We start from the raw sequence: 18,191 nt of genomic DNA on the forward strand, positions 1-18,191 counted from the left end.
TGTGTCTGGATGGTGACTGTATCATTGTGTGTGTCAGGTTCCTATAAGGTGTCAGGATGTCTCTGTCTATTTCTCCATGGAGGAGTGGGAGTATCTAGAAGGACACCGGGATCTCTACAAGGACGTCATGATGGAGAACCGGCCGCCCCTCACATCACCGGGTAAGAGGAGACTTTCATTTCTTGAGTATTGAGGATCCCCCTAGATACACACATCCTCTGATATAAAGACATAGAAACAATGTATTCAGTCAGTGTGTGTGTTTCCTACAGATGGATCCAGGAACAGAAATACCCCAGAGAGATGTCCCCGTCCTCTGTATTCCCGGGACTCCATACAGGAACATCAGGAGAACCCTCAGACCCGTCCTCTGTATTCCCGGGATTCCACACAGGAACATCATGAGATCCCTCAGACCCGTCCTCTGTATTCCCGGGATTCCACACAGGAACATCAGGAGATCCCTCAGGCCTGTCCTCTGTATTCCCGGGATTCCACACAGGAACATCAGGAGATCCCTCAGGCCTGTACTCTGTATTCCCGGGATTCCACACAGGAACATCAGGAGATCCCTCAGGCCTGTCCTTTGTACTCTCGGGATTCCACACAGGAACATCAGGAGATCCCTCAGGAGGATCAGGTAGATGAAGCTGAAGATCTTAGTGATAACTTGTATGAAGGAGATCCCATCACCTCTGAGGATTTCAAGGTGGGTGCCAACTACACCTACTTTATAACCGTCCTAGTTAGTGTATGTTACACTGATCAATCTAAGTGAATGTATTTGCCATTAAAGTGCTGTTGACCTTATCCAGGGTGAAGACTTGATGATTATTAAAGTTGAACCTGTAGATGATGAAGAAGAGATATATGTGAGTGGTCTTGAGCCGTGTAAGGAGGAGGAACTCCCCGTCGCAATCAGCACAGGTGAGGAATAAACACTAAAACCAGAAGTTGAAGATCAGCTCTGCTGATCTACATACAGCCATTTGGTTTGTATATGTTTGGTGCCTTGTCATCGTAACATGGTGGTTACTAGACCTCTGTTGGTCCTATATTTTAGCACTGCCTGTGCTGACCTTGTTCAACATAGCGGACCTCATATGACAGTCAGGAAATGACTGAGAATTACGAACATACAAATGTTATCAACGTACCTACCTGACCACATGAACAATAGCAGGAAAGATGGTGTACACCATATGAAAGGTCCATCTCCATTCCTCAATATAACATCATGTCCCCAACAAATGAGGAGGAGATACTGTACACCATATGAAAGGTCCATCTCCATTCCTCAATATAGCGTCATGTCCCCAACCAATGAGGAGGAGATACTGTACACCATATGAAGGTCCATCTCCATTCCTCAAAATAGCGTCATGTCCCCAACCAATGAGGAGGAGATACTGTACACCATATGAAGGTCCATCTCCATTCCCCAATATAACGTCATGTGACCAACAAATGAGGAGGAGATACTGTACACCATATGAAGGTCCATCTCCATTCCTCAATATAACGTCAGGTGACCAACAAATGAGGAGGAGATACTGTACACCATAAGAAGGTCCATCTCCATTCCTCAATATAACGTCATGTGACCAACAAATGAGGAGGAGATACTGTACACCATATGAAGGTCCATCTCCATTCCTCAATATAACGTCATGTACTTTCAATGTTGCTTTCCAACAGATGGACCCCACGTGCAGAATATCCCGGGGGGAGATCTTCCTTTACCGCCATATTGCAAGGTGGAAAATAATGACGTTGCGCAATATTCTCCTGGAGTTCATCCCATCACACCAAATACACATCCGAGTCCTCACCATTGGGATAGATCAATGGATTTTTCCGATCCTGAGGACTTTTCTGGTGAATCGCATACTTCTCACAGGTCATACAGATCAATGGAGCCTTCAAATCTGGAGGGATCTTCTGATGAATCACATACTATGACTTCAGCTGTCTATTCTGACAGTGCAGACAGATCGATGGATCCATCTGATCCTGAGGAACCTTCTAATACGCACCATACTATGACTTCTCACAGGGCAGACAGGTCAATGGAGCCTTCGAAATCTGAGGAACCTTCTGATATACCCCATACTATGACTTCTCAAAGGGCAGACAGGTCAATGGAGCCTTCAAATCCTGAGGAACCTTCTGATATACCCCATACTATGACTTCTCAAAGGGCAGACAGGTCAATGGAGCCTTCAAATCCTGAGGAACCTTCTGATATACCCCATACTATGACTTCTCAAAGGGCAGACAGGTCAATGGAGCCTTCAAATCCTGAGGAACCTTCTGATATACCCCATACTATGACTTCTCAAAGGGCAGACAGGTCAATGGAGCCTTCGAAATCTGAGGAAGCTTCTGATACCCACCATACTATGACTTCTCACAGGGCACACAGGTCAATGAAGCCTTCAAAGCCTGAGGAACCTTCTGATATACCCCATACTATGACTTCTCACAGGGCACACAGGTCAATGGAGACTTTAAAATCCAAGGAACCTTCTCATAAACCCCATACTATGACTTCAGATGTCCACCTAAGTTCTCCCATTGCAGATAGATCAACAGATCCACCTTATCCCAGGGCATCTTCAAGCCATGAAGCTCACATAGACAAGAGATTGTCATGTAGGAACCCTTTTGAGATGAAATGTGAACTTCTACATCTCAGCTCTCACAGCAGTGTGAGCATTTCATGTTCAGAGGATGAGAAATCTTTCACAAAGAAAGCAGACCTTATACACCAGAGACTTCACAAGGTGGAGAGTCCTTATACATGTCCAGAGTGCGGGAAATCCTTCACTAGAAAAGGAGACTTCCTTACCCACCAGACAAGTCACAAGGGTGAGAATCCTTATTCATGTTCCGACTGCGAGAAAGTTTTCACTCGTAAAGAAAGCCTTTATAGACACCAAAGAATGCACGCGAATGTGCGCCCTTATTCATGTTCAGAGTGCGGAAAAAGTTTTACTCGGAAAGAAAGCCTTCTTACACACCAAAGAATGCACACAGATGTGCGTCCTTATTCGTGTTCAGAGTGCGGAAAAAGTTTTACCCGGAAAGAAAACCTTCTTTCACACCAAAGAATGCACACAGATGTGCGTCCTTATTCGTGTTCAGTCTGCGGAAAACGCTTCACTCGGAAAACAATCCTTCTTGAACACCAAAGGATTCACACAGGCGAGCATCCTCATTCATGTTCGGAGTGTGGGAAGGGTTTCATTCAGAAAGGAAACTTACTTGTACACCAGAGAATTCACACTGATGTTCAGCCTTATTTATGCTCAGAGTGCGGGAAAAGTTTTATCCGGCAGGAAAACCTTGTCACACACCAAAAAATGCACGCGGATGTGCGTCCTTATTCATGTTCAGACTGCGGAAAATGTTTTGCTCTGAAAAAAATCCTTCTTTCACACCAGAGAACTCACACAGGTGAACAGCCTTATTCATGTTCAGAGTGCGGGAAGGGTTTCAGTCGAAAAGGAAACTTACTTGTACACCAGAGAATTCACACAGGTGAGCATGCTTTTTCATGTTCTGAGTGCGGGAAAAGTTTTTCTCAGAGAAGAAGACTTCTTAGTCACCAGAAAATTCACACGGAGGTGCATCCTTTTTTAGAGTGAGGGGAAGGCTTATCTGATTACAAAAAGAGTCATACAATTGGGCATCTTTATTAATGTCAGAAAACTTATTTTCTCATCCATTGAGAGACACAGGAAGTCATTAACTTTTCCTCAACCTGGCTTTGTATTTCCGTACCTGGGCGTCATTGGTCTGGACCTTGTGGGGCTATCCTGAAAGTCACCCTTGGGTACTGGTTTTAGGAACTTTGTAGACCCAGCTCTGGTAACATGTTAGCCGGGGAGCACGTTGCAGGTGCAGAGCCATTGGCATTGTCTCAGTGCTTGCCCTGTTTCCGAAGACTCAACTTCCCAGTAGGCAGATGGGGTTATGCACCATTACTTAGAGCACTGCGCGGTTTGAATCTCCCGCTGAAGGACTAAGTCCTCATCTGGGTGGAGTGTCGTCTACGTGAGCATGCCACACTCTCTTTCCCGCCATTCAGCATGGAGGAAGCTTCATCCCACTGCTGCTCCTGCTTTGCAAAGAGCTACATGGAACTTGGATCTCCATTCCGTTCCTACTACCCTTCTACACCTTCGGTCATCCAACCCTCACCGTCCACCAGACGTCTGTGTTTTTGATGCTACTATTACAGGACCATCAGATGTTGAGGGCCTTCCTTTCCAAAGTCCCTCCATTTCTCCAGTCTCTTCTCAGGCTACCTCAGCTCCTTCCTCTACTGTTGTAAATCTAGCTCCTCTGTCTCTGATGATCAGGTAGTTCCTGGCCTGATTACTCAGTCTTCCAACCATGTAGTTGATTTCTCTCATCACCTTCGAGAGGATCCTGTCAGAGAATTTTCATCTCCTGGGCTACATTCTGCATTTCCAGAAGAGGTGGTTCCTCCTACATCATGGGATCATTCCCTGGTTAGGTCTCCTGATTTGGACACTTCTTGTAGGGAAGACTCGTGTTTTCACCATTAAGGAGAAATAGGAGTTCTTGGTACTTTGGTTTCCTGATTAGACTTGTCCACGCTGATCCCTTTAACTGTGATCTGGTGGAGGTCAGCTTTTTCCAGTTGGTTCCTCTGGACATCGGGGAGCGCTCCATACAATAAGTGTCATCCCTGACCCTGCATTGTGGGTGGAGCATATGGCATCCCTATGACCCTGGGCTGTCTGCACGCTGAACAAGCTAGCTTTCTGCTGCAGGTATTCCCTGATGGGAACAGGGAATGCGTTAATGAATCCATGGGAGCTGTTAACCTGGGCTTAGGCCCCTCTTCCTTGGCTGATTTGCAGGTTTTTCTGGTGCTCTACCCTTTTTGGGGGTTTACCCCGGTGAATATTCTTTATTTTCCTGAGGAGGATTCCTGTTTTTTGCTCCATGGATTATGACGCTTCTTTGGATCTGGGAGGACTGGAGCAACCCTAGGCCTGTGACTCTTCGAGGTTCTTGCAGATTTTTCTCGTAGGGTTTACCTCTCCCTTGCTAATAGGAGGATGTTGAGCTTGGTCCTGGGCTCCTTTAGGGTTTTAGTCCTTTCCCCAGCCTACAGTTAGGAATTCTAACTTCAATATCCTGCCTACCATTGTGGGGTACTTCCCATGCACCTTCATCCTTTGCTGACTTTGTAGGATCGAATCCTGGGTTCCTTAGGTGGACTCAGGAGCCACTATTATACCCTTTGAAGGTTCTGTTTATTCAAGTCATTCTCAGGGTTCCGCCTTGATAAGTCTCACCTTGATGAGGTGGTTGTCTGTCCTGACTGTCATTCTAGGCATTGGGTTCCTTGTTCTTTGATTCTTATGAGATCAGGTGAATTGAGGCTTAGGGTATTTCCTACTTAGACCGGCTGCTCTTCCTTCTACCCAGACATCTTTCCTAGGTTCTCCTGGCCAGTACCAGCGTAGAAAGGAGCTTTGTCTCTGCTTGTTGACCACACTTAGGTTGTAGGTCTTTTCCCTGTCAGGAATTTGCAGGAGCATCGGGTGTTGAGGACTTGTTCTACCCTTCTTGTTGGATCATGTTGCCCACCTTCACACTTATGGCCTATGGTTTGATGTCAAGTCATTTCTCACTGGTTATAAGAACATTTTTCTTGGCCTTTGGGCAACAAGCTTGGTTCTCCATCATCTCCTCCCGGCCTTGTTGCCATGTTTCTCTCACCAAATAGGGGATTTGGCCTCATCTGGTGTCACATTCGGACATTGGTCCTTCAGGTGGCTGTTAATCTACTGGCATTCCCCAGTTTTTGTTCACATCCTGTCATCAGTTGTTAGCTGTTGCCCTCCACTCAGTTGGACTTCTTTTGGATTGATCCGATGGTTAATGAATTCCTGTGTCTCTCAATGCTCTCCGAGGAAAGCACTTTAGCTGAGTACAACAAACCTATTTGAAACCAGAGAGGTCACACAGGTGATTGTCCTTATTCACGTTCAGTGTGGGGAACCTTCATGCACACCAGGGAAGCCTCACAACTTCTGGAACTTGAATATTCATGTTCAGGGTGTGGAAACGTTTCACTCCCCGAGGAGAACTTCTTCTACACTAGAGAGTTCACACCAGTCAGCGTCCTTTTTCATGGTCAGAGAGCGTGGAAATCCATCACTGAATATGTTTGGATGAGATATTGTACTGCAAGTTATAGGATTTGATAACTGTTAATAAAATGTTGGTTTATGAATTGAGACATGGGGTGTTGTGTGTTGCTTTGGTGTGGGGGGTGGGGTTCAGTTGAAGTTTTCCTGTAGTTATTGTAAAAAACACTGACAGGAAGTAAAATGGAGGTTTAGTTTCCCCTCTTAGTTGTAGCCTAAAATTAGCATCCCACCATGCCCGCATTCCCCCCCTTTTCTCACCATTACTCCTTCTCCTACCACCCACCACACCTGAACTCTTCTTCTACCACCACACCTGAACTCCCCTTTCTCCCACCACACCTGAACTCCCCCTTCTCTCACCACCCACCACACCTGAACTCTTCTTCTCCCACCACACCTGAACTCCCCCTTCTCTCACCACCCACCACACCTGAACTCCCACCACCCACCACACCTGAACTCCCCCTTCTCTCACCACACCTGAGCTCCTTTCTCTCTCACCACACCTGAACTCCCCCTTCTCTTACCAGCCACCACACCTGAACTCCCCCTTCTCTCACCACCCACCACACCTGAACTCCCCCTTCTCTCACCACCCACCACACCTGAACTCCCCCTTCTCTCACCACCCACCACACCTGAACTCCTTCCTCTCTCACCACCCACCACACTTGAACTCCCCCTTCTCTCAGGAAACTCCAAACAGATTTATTTTTCTGGTTTCTGATAATGGATCTGTTTAGATCTCTACATACATCTGGGAGATGATTTTACAGCAGGCCAAGGAATGAGGGAGGCGGAGCCACTGATACCTCAAAAATACATTTTATTCCAAAAACAAAGACAGAATATGGAACAGAATGTCTGGAAGACTCTGTGTAATGCTGGATATTTTCAAAAAGTTGTTGTCCTTGGCATCTTCCAGGGGTTCCCCAACTCCTGGACAAAAGAACCTATGAGACCTACAAAGTGCCAGATTGTGACTGGTCCTCTTTGTCCAGACCGACCCCTCCATTGATAAAGTTCCAAGGCCTTCGCACTGGAGAAACATTACAGCTTTCTCCAAAAGTTCAAAAAGATTTTCCCGATGGATCATTGTAACCAGATGATCCACCTCACGGTGCGGAATCCAGTTCCTGCATTCTTCTCCTGTGCACAGCGAGATGGCGGCGTAAAGTGGAGTTCTGGGCAAAGCTCCGGCCGCATTCGGGGCAATGATATGGCTTCTCTCCGGTGTGAACCCTTTGGTGTAATGTCAGGAGTGCGGTGCTGGAAAAGCTCTTCTCGCACTCCGGGCACCCGAAGGGCTTCTCCCCCGTGTGGACCCGCTCGTGGACGACCAAAGTCTCCTTATCCCGACAGGCCTTCCCACAGTGGGTGCACCTCAGCGCCTCGTCTGTGTGCGATCGCCGATGGGCCTCCAGCTTGTACTTGGCAGCGAATCGCTTCCCGCAGTCAGGGCACTCGTAGGGCCTGTCCCCCGTGTGGCTCCTCTGATGGAGGTCGAGCTGTCCTTTCCACAGGAAGCCTTTCCCACACTCAGAGCACTTGAAGGGTTTGTCCCCGGCATGGATCCTCAGGTGCTGGTTGAGGTGCCCGTTGGTTCGGAAGCAGGCCCCGCATTCTGGGCACCCGAACGGCTTCTCACCCGTGTGGGTCCGCGAGTGCGTGACGAGGTGGGAGTTGGTGGCGAAGCACTTACTGCACTCTGGACACTGGAAGGGCCTCTCACCCCGGTGCCTCCGTAGATGGGCGGAGAGTTCAGAGTTCTGGATGAACTGCTTCCCACACTCAGGGCACTGAAAGGGTTTCTCCCCAGAATGGTTCTTAAAGTGCATCTGAAGGTGGCTCCTTCTAACAAACCCTTTGCCGCACTCGGTGCACTGGTAAGGGCGCTCCCCCGAGTGCCGCCTCTGGTGCTCCACCAGTTGGTAGTTCCGCTGGAAAACTTTCCCACACTCAGGACACTCTAATGTCTTCTTCGTGGTCGTACGACCATTCTGCCCTTCCGTCAGACTGGGAGATTGTCCACCACCAGGGGACAAACACGGCACCCCATCAGGACCTCCTGCCGTGCTTGTGGACAGCAGCTGGTGGTGTTCAGGTGGCAGAGCATTCGGTGTCTGTCTCTTGCCAGTGGCAATGTCAGGATAGGTCAGGGGTTCTTCACATGAGATGGGTTCCTCCTTAATGTACGTGGGTATAGATTGAGTGGTGGATGGACAGCCGGGGTGACAGAATTCTTCCTCATAACATTCTTCCTTAACACAAACAGTTACATATTGCAGGTTGTCAGGCCCGGGGTAGGTGTCAGCATGTGGGAGGGACTGTTCTTCATTTGAGATGGGTTCCTCCTTGATACGAGTAGATGGAGGCTGTGCATGATGTTGGAAGTGGTCTGGAAGAGGGAGATGGTCAGGGAAAGGGAGATGGTCCTCACATGAGAGTGGTTCCTTCTTGGTACGAGTAGATGGAGGCTGTGCATGATGTTGGGAGTGGTCAGGAAGAGGGAGATGGTCCTCACATGAGACGGGTTCCTCCTTAATATGAGTAGATAGATGCTTTGTATGAAGTGTGGAAAGATCAGGATGGGTGACATGGTCTTCACATGACTCCTTAATATAAGTAGATGGAGACTGTGTATGATGTGTGGAGAGGTCATGATGGGGAAGATGGTCTTCACGTGAGAGGGGTTCCTCCTTGATGGACATAGATATAGACTGTTCTGGAGGAGGACACTCAAGGTGCCGGAATTCTTCCTCATCAGATTCTTCCTTAACACAAACAGTTACATATTTCAGATCGTCCGCTCTAAGGCAAGTGTCACCATAATAGAGGGACTGTTCTTCATGTGAGAGCGGGTCCTCCTTAATATGTGTCGGCAGGGCCTGTGAATGATAGGTCGGGGTGGAGATGTCATGCTGGTGGTGATGTTCCTCACCAGAGCAGGGTTCCTCCTTAATATGCATAGATGGAGGCTCTGTATGATAGGTTAGTGTGGACTGGTGGGGGGGATGTCCTCCAGGTAAGCAGGCCTCCTCCTCAATGCCAGATGTACCCCGTGTACGGAGAGTCTTTTGGGGTTCGTCTTCCTGCTCCTGAAGTTCTCCGTCCAGAAATCCCTCTCGGGGCCTCCACATTTCTCTGAACGATGTCCTTCTTTGGCTGGAGTTCCAGATAGGAAGATGGCTGACAATCTAATGAGATTCCGGGGGGCCACCACGCCTGAAGAGAAGATAGGAAGCCAACATGATTAAAGTGGACCTGTCACCTAAAATAGCTGAGCCCTGTAGTTATGTAGGGGTCGTTGGATGGAACCACGACACGCAGCAGGTAAAGAGTACCTGTCCTCTCTTGAACAATCGCAAACATCTGTCCGCAGACGTCGCCATTTCTCAAACCCCAGTGCTGCGGCGAAAGCGCTTTTTATCGCCCGTCCTCCTCACAGCCACGCCCCTTGCTCTTTGAAGCTCCACGCCGGCCCACCAGCTAGGGTTGCCACCTTTTCTTCATGTGAAACCCGAACACTCTAGCGACACACGAACATTTTTTTGGGAGAAGGAGACATGGCTTAGTCATATGTAAATAGTGCCACCTATTCATATGTAAATATCACAGTTGAGGCTATTTTCAGTGGGGGGAGGTGGGGGGGGCCAGTAGCCCCTATCTTAATTTTGGTTGCCCCTGCCTGCTTGATATCTTGTGTCCGGGTTTCTGCTGCCATGAAACCCGAACACAGCATTCAAAACCTGGACTGTCCAGGTGAATCCTGGACAGGTGGCAACCCTACCACCAGCCCCTGCCCCCTCTATACTACCAGTAACCCTCCTAGAGAATCAGGTGACCTACTTACAGTCACGTGACCCTTCCCTTTATCTCACATGACTCCTCCCCCTTCCCCTCAATCCTTATCTTATTATAAGAAGACATTCTTACCTACTCCTCACTGCACACACACTCTTCAGCTACAACCCAGCACTCCCTCCAGTTCTTTCATCATTGGGCTACAACAAAATGGCCGCCGAACCTCAAAAGCCTAGCGGCCATTTTCTTGTAGACCAGCCGGTTTTTCTTTTTCCTGCGGAGTAGTCGGCCCTTAGCGGAGACAGCCGAGTGCCTAATAGGGCGAGGGGAGCGTGAGTTTGGTCACCGGTGGAGTTCAATAGCTGTGAATGGAGGGACGTCCTCTGTGAAGTGGGGAAGGGTCCTCGGCTGAGGGGGGCAGCCATTTTGTTGTAGCCCATTCAGAGGAAGGAAGGAGCTGTGTAAGTCCCAGAATCCTCCTGGTGGGGATGTCAGGCTGTCCACAGAGAAGAAAAGGTAATAATATCTTCTTATCATTATTACATTCATGCTATTTGTGGTTTATATCTACAGATAAATATAATTCATTCTACTTTTGACCCCTCATTGTCCATTTTGTATTTCCTGTCAGTGTTTACATTGCCCACCTCATTCGTGCTTTACGGGTGACCCTTTGGGATGGCGGTCGGTTGGACGTACGGCTACTATCGATGGGATGCATTAGGTGTTGCTGTAAATGGGGTGACCTGCAGGAGGCGCTAGAGCCGTCATAGGGGAGGCAATAGGGGAACGTCCATTGTTGCCGTACGCCTGGTCCCGGGAACCACTGGCCGCTGATGCCGGGTACTAATGACCACGCTGTATATGACAAGCACCCCTCTTACTGCAGGAGAGTCCCCCCTACTTTACTGTCCCACATCCACCAAGCTGAGCAGCACACACACATCACAGCAGAAGTGTAGCGCCATATTGGTTTATTGTAGGAGAAAAAACTCCTAAATCATATGTATCAGTGACATCATCACTCTGCTGTACATAGCCTGAGCAGAGCTGTGGGAGGGGCCCAGCAGGCCCCACCCTCAGCAGAACACTACAGGAGTGGGCAGAGACAAGGCCAGTCACCCTGCACAAGGAGAGAGAGCATTGAGCGGTCTTTATTACAGGGGGGGCAGAGACAAGACCAGTCACCCTTGGCCGGTTATTGCACCCATAGGAGACAGGATAAGTTAGGAGAACCAGAAGGGTTTTCATGAAGACCTGATGGTCTTTTTTTCAACCTGAGAAGTTCCAGTGGAGGTGGCTCGGATGATAGTTTGGGCTTGAGCTGTTCCTGGTATGTCCAGCTAGGAGCAGCCCCAAGGGCAAACCAGGACGTTGTGGTGGGGCTAGGGCTTCCCTTCAGACAAGGAACACCTTGAGTTTCCCCAGGAAGAGCTAAACTCCCTCTCAGTGTCTGGAGAAGGCTTCTTATGACTACTGACCCCTTTTTAAGATAGGAAGACTGATAACGTAGACGATGGTTCAACTAGAGGGCTCTTGATCTTGATCCAAGAACAAACCAGGACATTGTGGTGGGACTAGGGCTTCTCTTCAGACAGGGAACACCTTGACATTCCTCAGGAAGAGTTAAAGTCCCTCTGAATGATTGGAGAAGTCTACTTTTGCCTACTGAGCCCTTTTTTAGGATAGGAGGACTGATAACGTAGCCAATGATTCAACTAGATGGCTTCTCTTGGTCTTGGTCCAAGAACAAACCAGGACTGTGCGGTGGGGCTGTGGCTTCTCTTCAGACAGGGAACACTTTGACATCCCTCAAGAAGAGCTAAAGTCCTTCCCAGTGCTTGGAGAAGTCTACTTTTGTCTACTGAGCCATTTTTAAGATAGGAAGGCTGATAAGGTAGATAATGGTTCAACTAGATGGCTACTCTAGGGCTTCTCTTCAGACAGGGAACACCTTGACATCTGTCAGGAAGAGCTAAAGTCCCTCTCAGTGTCGGGAGAAGGCTTCTTTTGTCTACTGACCCCTTTTTAAGATAGGAAGACTGTTGACATAGACAATGGTTCAACTAGATGGCTCTTCTTGATCTTGGTCCAAGAGCAAACCAGAACATTGTGGTGGGGCTGTGGCTTCTCTTCAGACAGGGAACACCTAAGTATCCCTCAGGAAGAGCTAAAGTCCCTCTGAATGCTTGGAGAAGTCTACTTTTGAGCCCATTTTAGTATGGAAAGACTGATGATGTAGATTAGACAATGGTTCAACTAGATGGCTCCTCATGGTCTTGGTCCAAGAACAAACCAGGACTGTGTCGTGGGGCTGTGGATTTTTGTCAGACAGGGAACACCTTGGCATTCCTCAGGAAGAGTTAAAGTCCTTCTCAGTGCTTGGAGAAGTCTACTTTTGTCTACTGTGCCCTTTCTAAGATAAGAAGGCTGATAAGGTAGATAATGTTTCATCTGGTTGGCTTTTCTTGGTCCTGTTCTTTACACTACAAGACATGGTATACATTGCTTTCAATTACTTCTTTGATTTTTAAAGGCCAATGGTTTCACAAGCCGGGACTTATTAAGATGGACAACCGGCCGCCCCTCACATCACCAGGTAAGAGGAGACTTTCATTTCTTTTAAGAGTATTGAAGATCCCCCTAGATACACACATCCTCTGATATAAAGATATAGAAACAATGTATTCAGTCAGTGTGTGTGTTTCCTACAGATGGATCCAGGAACAGTAATACCCCAGAGAGATGTACCCGTCCTCTGTATTCCCGGGATTCCACACAGGAACATCACAAAATCACGGGGAGCTATCAGGTAAATTGAGTTGAAGATTTCGAAAACCAGTTGAGGATTGAAACTACATTGAGGATGCACCTTGAGTGGATGGAAACTGTTTTTTCCTTACGCTTGGATCTTGATTTGTAAGTCAGACACGGTTGAAGGTTGAGGTCTTTGTGATGTGCTTTGTGTCTTCTTCAGAATGATGGCCTAATTGTTGTTAAAGTTGAAATGAAAGATGAGGAAGAAGACGAGAGGGATCTGAAGAGCGATGAGCCATGTAAGGAGAAGAACGTTTCTCCAGAGACCAGCACAGGTGAGGAATAAACACTGAATCCAGAAAAGAGTCCCAGATTCTCCTTGTTCAGTCACTACAACAATCTCTTCTTCTCCCCCCTCCTCTGTCAGTAGACAGTAATGGGGGGATGGAATGTCTCTAGTGGGGGGAGTCAGGAGCCATCAGCCTCTATTAGATTCCGGCTCTTCTCCTCAAATCATGTCAGATACAACAGTACCTGGTGTCCCCATTAGAAGTTATGCGTGTTGATGTGATATATGATGTGATTTTCTTTTCCTGAACCTACATATTTTGTTACGTAAAGACATCTGTTAACTTATCTGATCATACTTTTGCAGTTCTGTTGGTTTCCTACAGATGGATCTAGTAACAGGAACACACCAGAGAGATGTCCAAGCCCTGTTTCTTCCCAGGACTCCACACAGGAAGATCAAACCACCTCAGATGAGTATCAGGTAGATGGGCCTGAAGTAGCTCTGAAAAAGATATAAGGGGTCTACAACATATGACCTTTAGATCTACAAAGACAATATCCTGCGTAACTTTAGACAACACAATGGTATTTGTTAACGTTGGTCGGTATTTATATTGCTTTGCATTATTCAGGATGAAAATCTGGTGGCTATCAAAGTTGAAGTCAAAGATGATGGAGACGATGAGACCGCGAGGACCACCAAACATTGCAAGGAGGAGGAACGTTCTCCAGAGATCAGCACAGGTGAGGAATAGATACTAAATCCAGAAAAAAAGTCCAAAACCCCGTCATGAACGTTGGGGAACTTATAGAACATATACGTTTCAAGATGATTATAACCGATATGGCGCTATAACAAATGATGTTGTAAACATCAAAAGATGGAAGTGTTGTGAAGCTCATTGTTTTAACTTCATTCTTAAGACCGGGGTGCTACCTTTGAGATTCTCAAATCCTCAAATTTCTTGCTCCCGTTCGATGTGTAGGTGAAGCGATTTCGGATGGTGGGTGTGTGATGCACATACAATCTTCAGGGATTTCCCAAGTTCCTCCAAGGTTGAGGGGGTAGATTCAAGTGTGGAAACCTGTGTATCAATGTGGTGGACATTCTGCCGTAGCTCTTCTACATCCTTCTTCACTAGCTCCTCCAAGCCAGAGCCTCAAAGCCTGCCTTATTTTCCTGGAACTGTAGGAAGTATCTAATATATGTTGTGGCCTTTGTGTCTGGTTTCGTGAGGCCCCTGGGCTTTCTGACCCCCTTATTGAAGCCACCTATAGTTCCCGCAGGGTGAAAATAGGAAAGTCGGGTGGTAAGGGGGGTCACTTTTAACTGTTCCTGCTGGTAGGGAGAATGTGGCCTGCTTGTGAAGAGTGGTTGGGCTGTGTATTGGGGATTGGCGTAGCCACATGACGTGCAGGCGCCATCTTGTCTGCTGCTGTTGGTCCTGTTTTGGAGGTCAAAGAAGCATTGAAGCGCTGCACCTTTACCTGGTGGCAGAGGAAACTTGTGTGCGTACCTGGAACGGGCATGCTGAAGGATTCATCGATTATTAGCCCTGGGATACAGATCAGCCACAGTAACTAGAGCCATACCCCCCCTACGACTACCTAAAAAGATCCATCTTGCCAGCCATACCCCAAACCCCCGCTAGATCCACGAGTACCTGAAAAGACCAATCTTCTGCTTATGGTCATGGTCATCTGAAGCCTCCTTAAAATGAGGATTCATGTAGAGTAGCCATCACTCACAACTTCGCTGTAGGTTGAGGTCTTGACTGGTTGGGGTTTCTAGGTATAAAGACCTCATCAATCAGTGTCAGAGGTCATCTGAAGCCTCCTTGAGCTGAGGATTGACATAGAGTAGCCAAGGATCCACCTGTTGGCCCCCTTGGTACCTGAAAAGACCCATCTTCTGCTTAGGGAATTGTCCTCCTGTAATAATTGATGATTATTAATTTGAATTTTTTTTAAAAATGACTCAATGACGTGTTTCCTGAAAATGAGCTCCGTTTACCTTTTCCCATTCCCAACCCCCTCTCTCCCATTTCCTGTTTTCGGTTTCTCTCACAAGGCCGACGCACCAGAAGTAACCCAGAAGGACGTTCAATTGTCTCCCCAGACGGTGATCTAGAAGACGACGGCGTCACAACGGTCACTCTGGGAGAAATTACCCCCAATGTACAGCCGGTATGTGATAGAGGTGAAGAATCCTGAAAGCCGATCTCCGGGCTCAAAAACATTCCAAAAATAATGTGAATCTCAGCTCTGGAGATGGACTCTCCGTGATGTTGTAGAAATGTACACTTGACCTCCATCCCCAACCCTCCACCCACCTCCCATCCCCAACCCTCCACCCACCTCCCATCCCCAACCCTCCACCCACCTCCCATGCCTTCCCTTTCCAATGCTTCTTCCTGTAGCAGAGAAAGTTAAACCCAAGCTACTGCTCCTTGAGCGAGCAACCAATCTCATACCCATCTCTGGTTAGTAGGAACTGTATTACGCTAGCCCATCGGCAGTGTGCCCTACAAGGGAAATCCATGTAGTCAATACGCGTCTAGTATGATTGGCACCTTCCCACAGACTGGCGGGATTCATATCCTGCTGTCATGCATCACGTGACTGCAGATTTAGGTGGGTTGGGAAGCTGGGAATGTATGTTTAGATTGGCCAGAGGTCAGCTTTGACGTTCCTCAAAGAGACATAAGGTAAGAGCCTCAGGCTGCCTTTATTATTGGATCCCAACAGTAGAATTTGAGAGACATCCAAACCTCTCTAAAGCTCAATGTATGGGGCAAAGTTGACCTTTCAGCTGGACGCCTGGTGTCACCTGCTGGAAGTGATCCTCCATGCTTTTCTATTGCTTGAGGTCACCAAAACCCAACGTTAGAATAGCTGTGTATGGATCATTTATTTCAGTCGGTGGCCAAGAAGCTTGGCTGAAAAGCCATCTTTAAACCCACTGGGGGTTTAAAAACGTAGTTAAAGCTATGATGGTAATACCACCAGATTGCAACGCATTTCTACTTAAGGGAAGGAAGCCGTGAGGAGCAACAAAGTGGCCCCTGGCATGTAATCAAAGTTTTACCTGTAGAGTTAGAACTGCCTAAGGATGGTTTCACCATCATCTACCCTCCTCACCTCTTCTGTTTGGCACCATGACAACTCCTAAAGATATAAAAGTCACTGCCAATCATACACTACTGGTCTGCGAGAGCTTACAGACCAAAAGCCAAGTCATTTTTGCTAGACCAGGTCAGCTTGGCCACCCTTGACCCTTTCTTTGACCTCAATGCATAAGGAAAAAGCCACCTTTCATTGTAACCCTTGCTAGTTTTCCCATCTAGATCCTGCTTTTGGTCCACCAGAAGCTTCACTACTGGTCTGTGAGAGCTTAAAGGCCAAAAAGCCAAGTCATTTTTGCTAGACCTGGTCAGCTTGGCCACCCTTGACCCTTTATATGACCTTAGAGCGTATGGATAAGGCACCTTTCATTCCAACCCTTGATAGTTTTCCCATCTAGATCGTGCTTTTGGTCTGCCACAATCTTCACTACTAGTCCGAGAAAGCTTATAGACCAAAAGCCGTGCCATTTTTGCTAGACCAGGTCAGCTTGGCTACCCTTGACCCTTAGCCCTCGTTCACACCTGACCGTTTTGTAGCGCGTTCTACACTCGACGAACGCTCTACAAAACGGTCAAAAATATAAATTGCATTGTAGTCAATGGCCTCGTTCCCACCTTGCCGTATTTCTGCCCGTCCCTAACGCCCTACAAAACGGCCCACGCCTGAAAAGGTCCAGGTACTACTTTGGGCCGTTTTGTAGGGCGTTTTCCATTGGGATACAGCCAAGTACCCTTCGGAATCGCGCGACGGTCGCACCGCGAATCGCGGTAAAAAAACCACGCGACAGACGTGCATATTACAATACGCCTAGGTGTGAATGGGGCCTTACGATTACCTCATAAGGATAAGGCACCTTTCATTCCAAACCCTTGCTGGTTTTCCCATCTAGATCCTGCTTTTGGTCCACCACAAGCTTCAGCATAGGAACATGGAAACAAAGGGAAATTCTTTATCCTGAAACCTTGTTTTTGTTTTTTTTCTTAGGGACATTGCAAAGGGGTAAAGTCACTTTCATGTACTGTATGCGGAAAGCGCTTTGTCCGAAGAGTCCCACTGCTGAAGCATATGAGGTCCCACAAGCTAGAGAGGCCGTATTCGTGTTTGGAGTGTGGTAAATGCTTCGTACAGAAGGTCCACCTTGTTGTCCACCAAAGAATTCACACGGGGTTAAAGCCATACACGTGCCCCGAGTGTGGCAAAAGCTTCACCCAGAAAGCTTCCCTGGTCCACCATCAGAGCTCCCACCGCGGTGTGAAGGCCTTCAAATGCTCCGACTGCGGGAAGTCTTTCCGGCAGAAGTTCTCACTCCTCAAACACCAACGTATGTATATGCAAGAGAAACCATATTCCTGCTCTGACTGCGGGAAATGCTTTGCATCCAAGTCAACGCTCCTCGGCCACCAGAAGACCCACACGGGTGAGAAACCGTTCGCCTGCCCGCAGTGCGGGAAGTGCTTTGCTACAAAGTCCACTTTGGTCATCCATCAGAAGACTCACATGGAGCAGAAGCCGTACGAGTGTTCCGAATGCGGAAAATGCTTCGCCCAGAAGACCAACCTGCTCATCCATCAGACCATCCACACGGGAGAGAAGCCATTCTCCTGTACGGAATGCGGCAGGCGGTTTGCTCAGAAGTCACGCCTGATTAGCCATCAGAGGAGGCACACTGGAGAAAAGCCATACTCGTGTCCAGAGTGTGGAGAAAAGTTCGCTACAAAGTCTTCCCTCAGCGCCCACCAGAGGATCCACACCAACAACCTCTTCTCCTGCCCGGACTGTGGAAAGGGCTTCATATACAAGTCAAATATGGTCAAACACCGGAAGACACATGCCAAGGAGAAGCCACACGCGTGTTCAGAATGCGCCAAGTCCTTCACGCAGAAATCCGGCCTCATTCGGCATCAGAGAGTTCACGCCGGAAAGAAGCTCTTTTCATGTGCGGACTGCGGCAAGAGCTTCAACTGGAAGTCGTCTCTCATCTGCCATCAGAAAAGTCACCAAGGCGACAACCCTTAA

At 47.9% G+C, this 18,191-nt stretch overlaps 2 protein-coding genes across 2 annotated transcripts in view; one reads left to right on the forward strand and one right to left on the reverse strand.

The window, feature by feature from the left end:
• LOC108788096 (zinc finger protein 665-like) overlaps positions 1 to 9,337 on the reverse strand; it is a 26,829-nt gene extending 17,492 nt beyond the window's left edge. Inside the window, exon 1 of the mRNA XM_018557831.1 lies at positions 7,355 to 9,337. Coding sequence (XP_018413333.1) covers positions 7,355 to 9,337 — 1,983 coding nt within the window. The remainder of the gene's footprint in view (positions 1 to 7,354) is intronic.
• A 109-nt stretch (positions 9,338 to 9,446) lies between these two features.
• LOC108788097 (zinc finger protein OZF-like) lies at positions 9,447 to 18,191 on the forward strand. The gene is made up of 7 exons (XM_018557832.1): positions 9,447 to 9,530; positions 12,784 to 12,813; positions 12,979 to 13,093; positions 13,433 to 13,530; positions 13,682 to 13,793; positions 15,121 to 15,236; positions 17,160 to 18,191. Exons 1-7 carry the CDS (start codon positions 9,447 to 9,449, stop codon positions 18,189 to 18,191), a joined length of 1,587 nt encoding a protein of 528 aa, XP_018413334.1.

The sequence above is a fragment of the Nanorana parkeri genome, unplaced genomic scaffold (genome assembly GCF_000935625.1).
Source record: "Nanorana parkeri isolate BGI_ZX_2015 unplaced genomic scaffold, ASM93562v1 scaffold305, whole genome shotgun sequence".
NCBI lineage: Eukaryota > Metazoa > Chordata > Amphibia > Anura > Dicroglossidae > Nanorana > Nanorana parkeri.

Coding starts and splice junctions, on each gene's coding strand:
- LOC108788097 (XM_018557832.1), top strand. CDS start 9,447: ATGATTAAAGTGGACCTGTCACCTAAAATAGCTGAGCCCTGTAGTTAT. Junction 9,531..12,783: donor GGAACCACGACACGCAGCAG/GTAAAGAGTACC, acceptor GATTCCACACAG/GAACATCACAAAATCACGGG. Junction 13,094..13,432: donor TTCTCCAGAGACCAGCACAG/GTGAGGAATAAA, acceptor GGTTTCCTACAG/ATGGATCTAGTAACAGGAAC.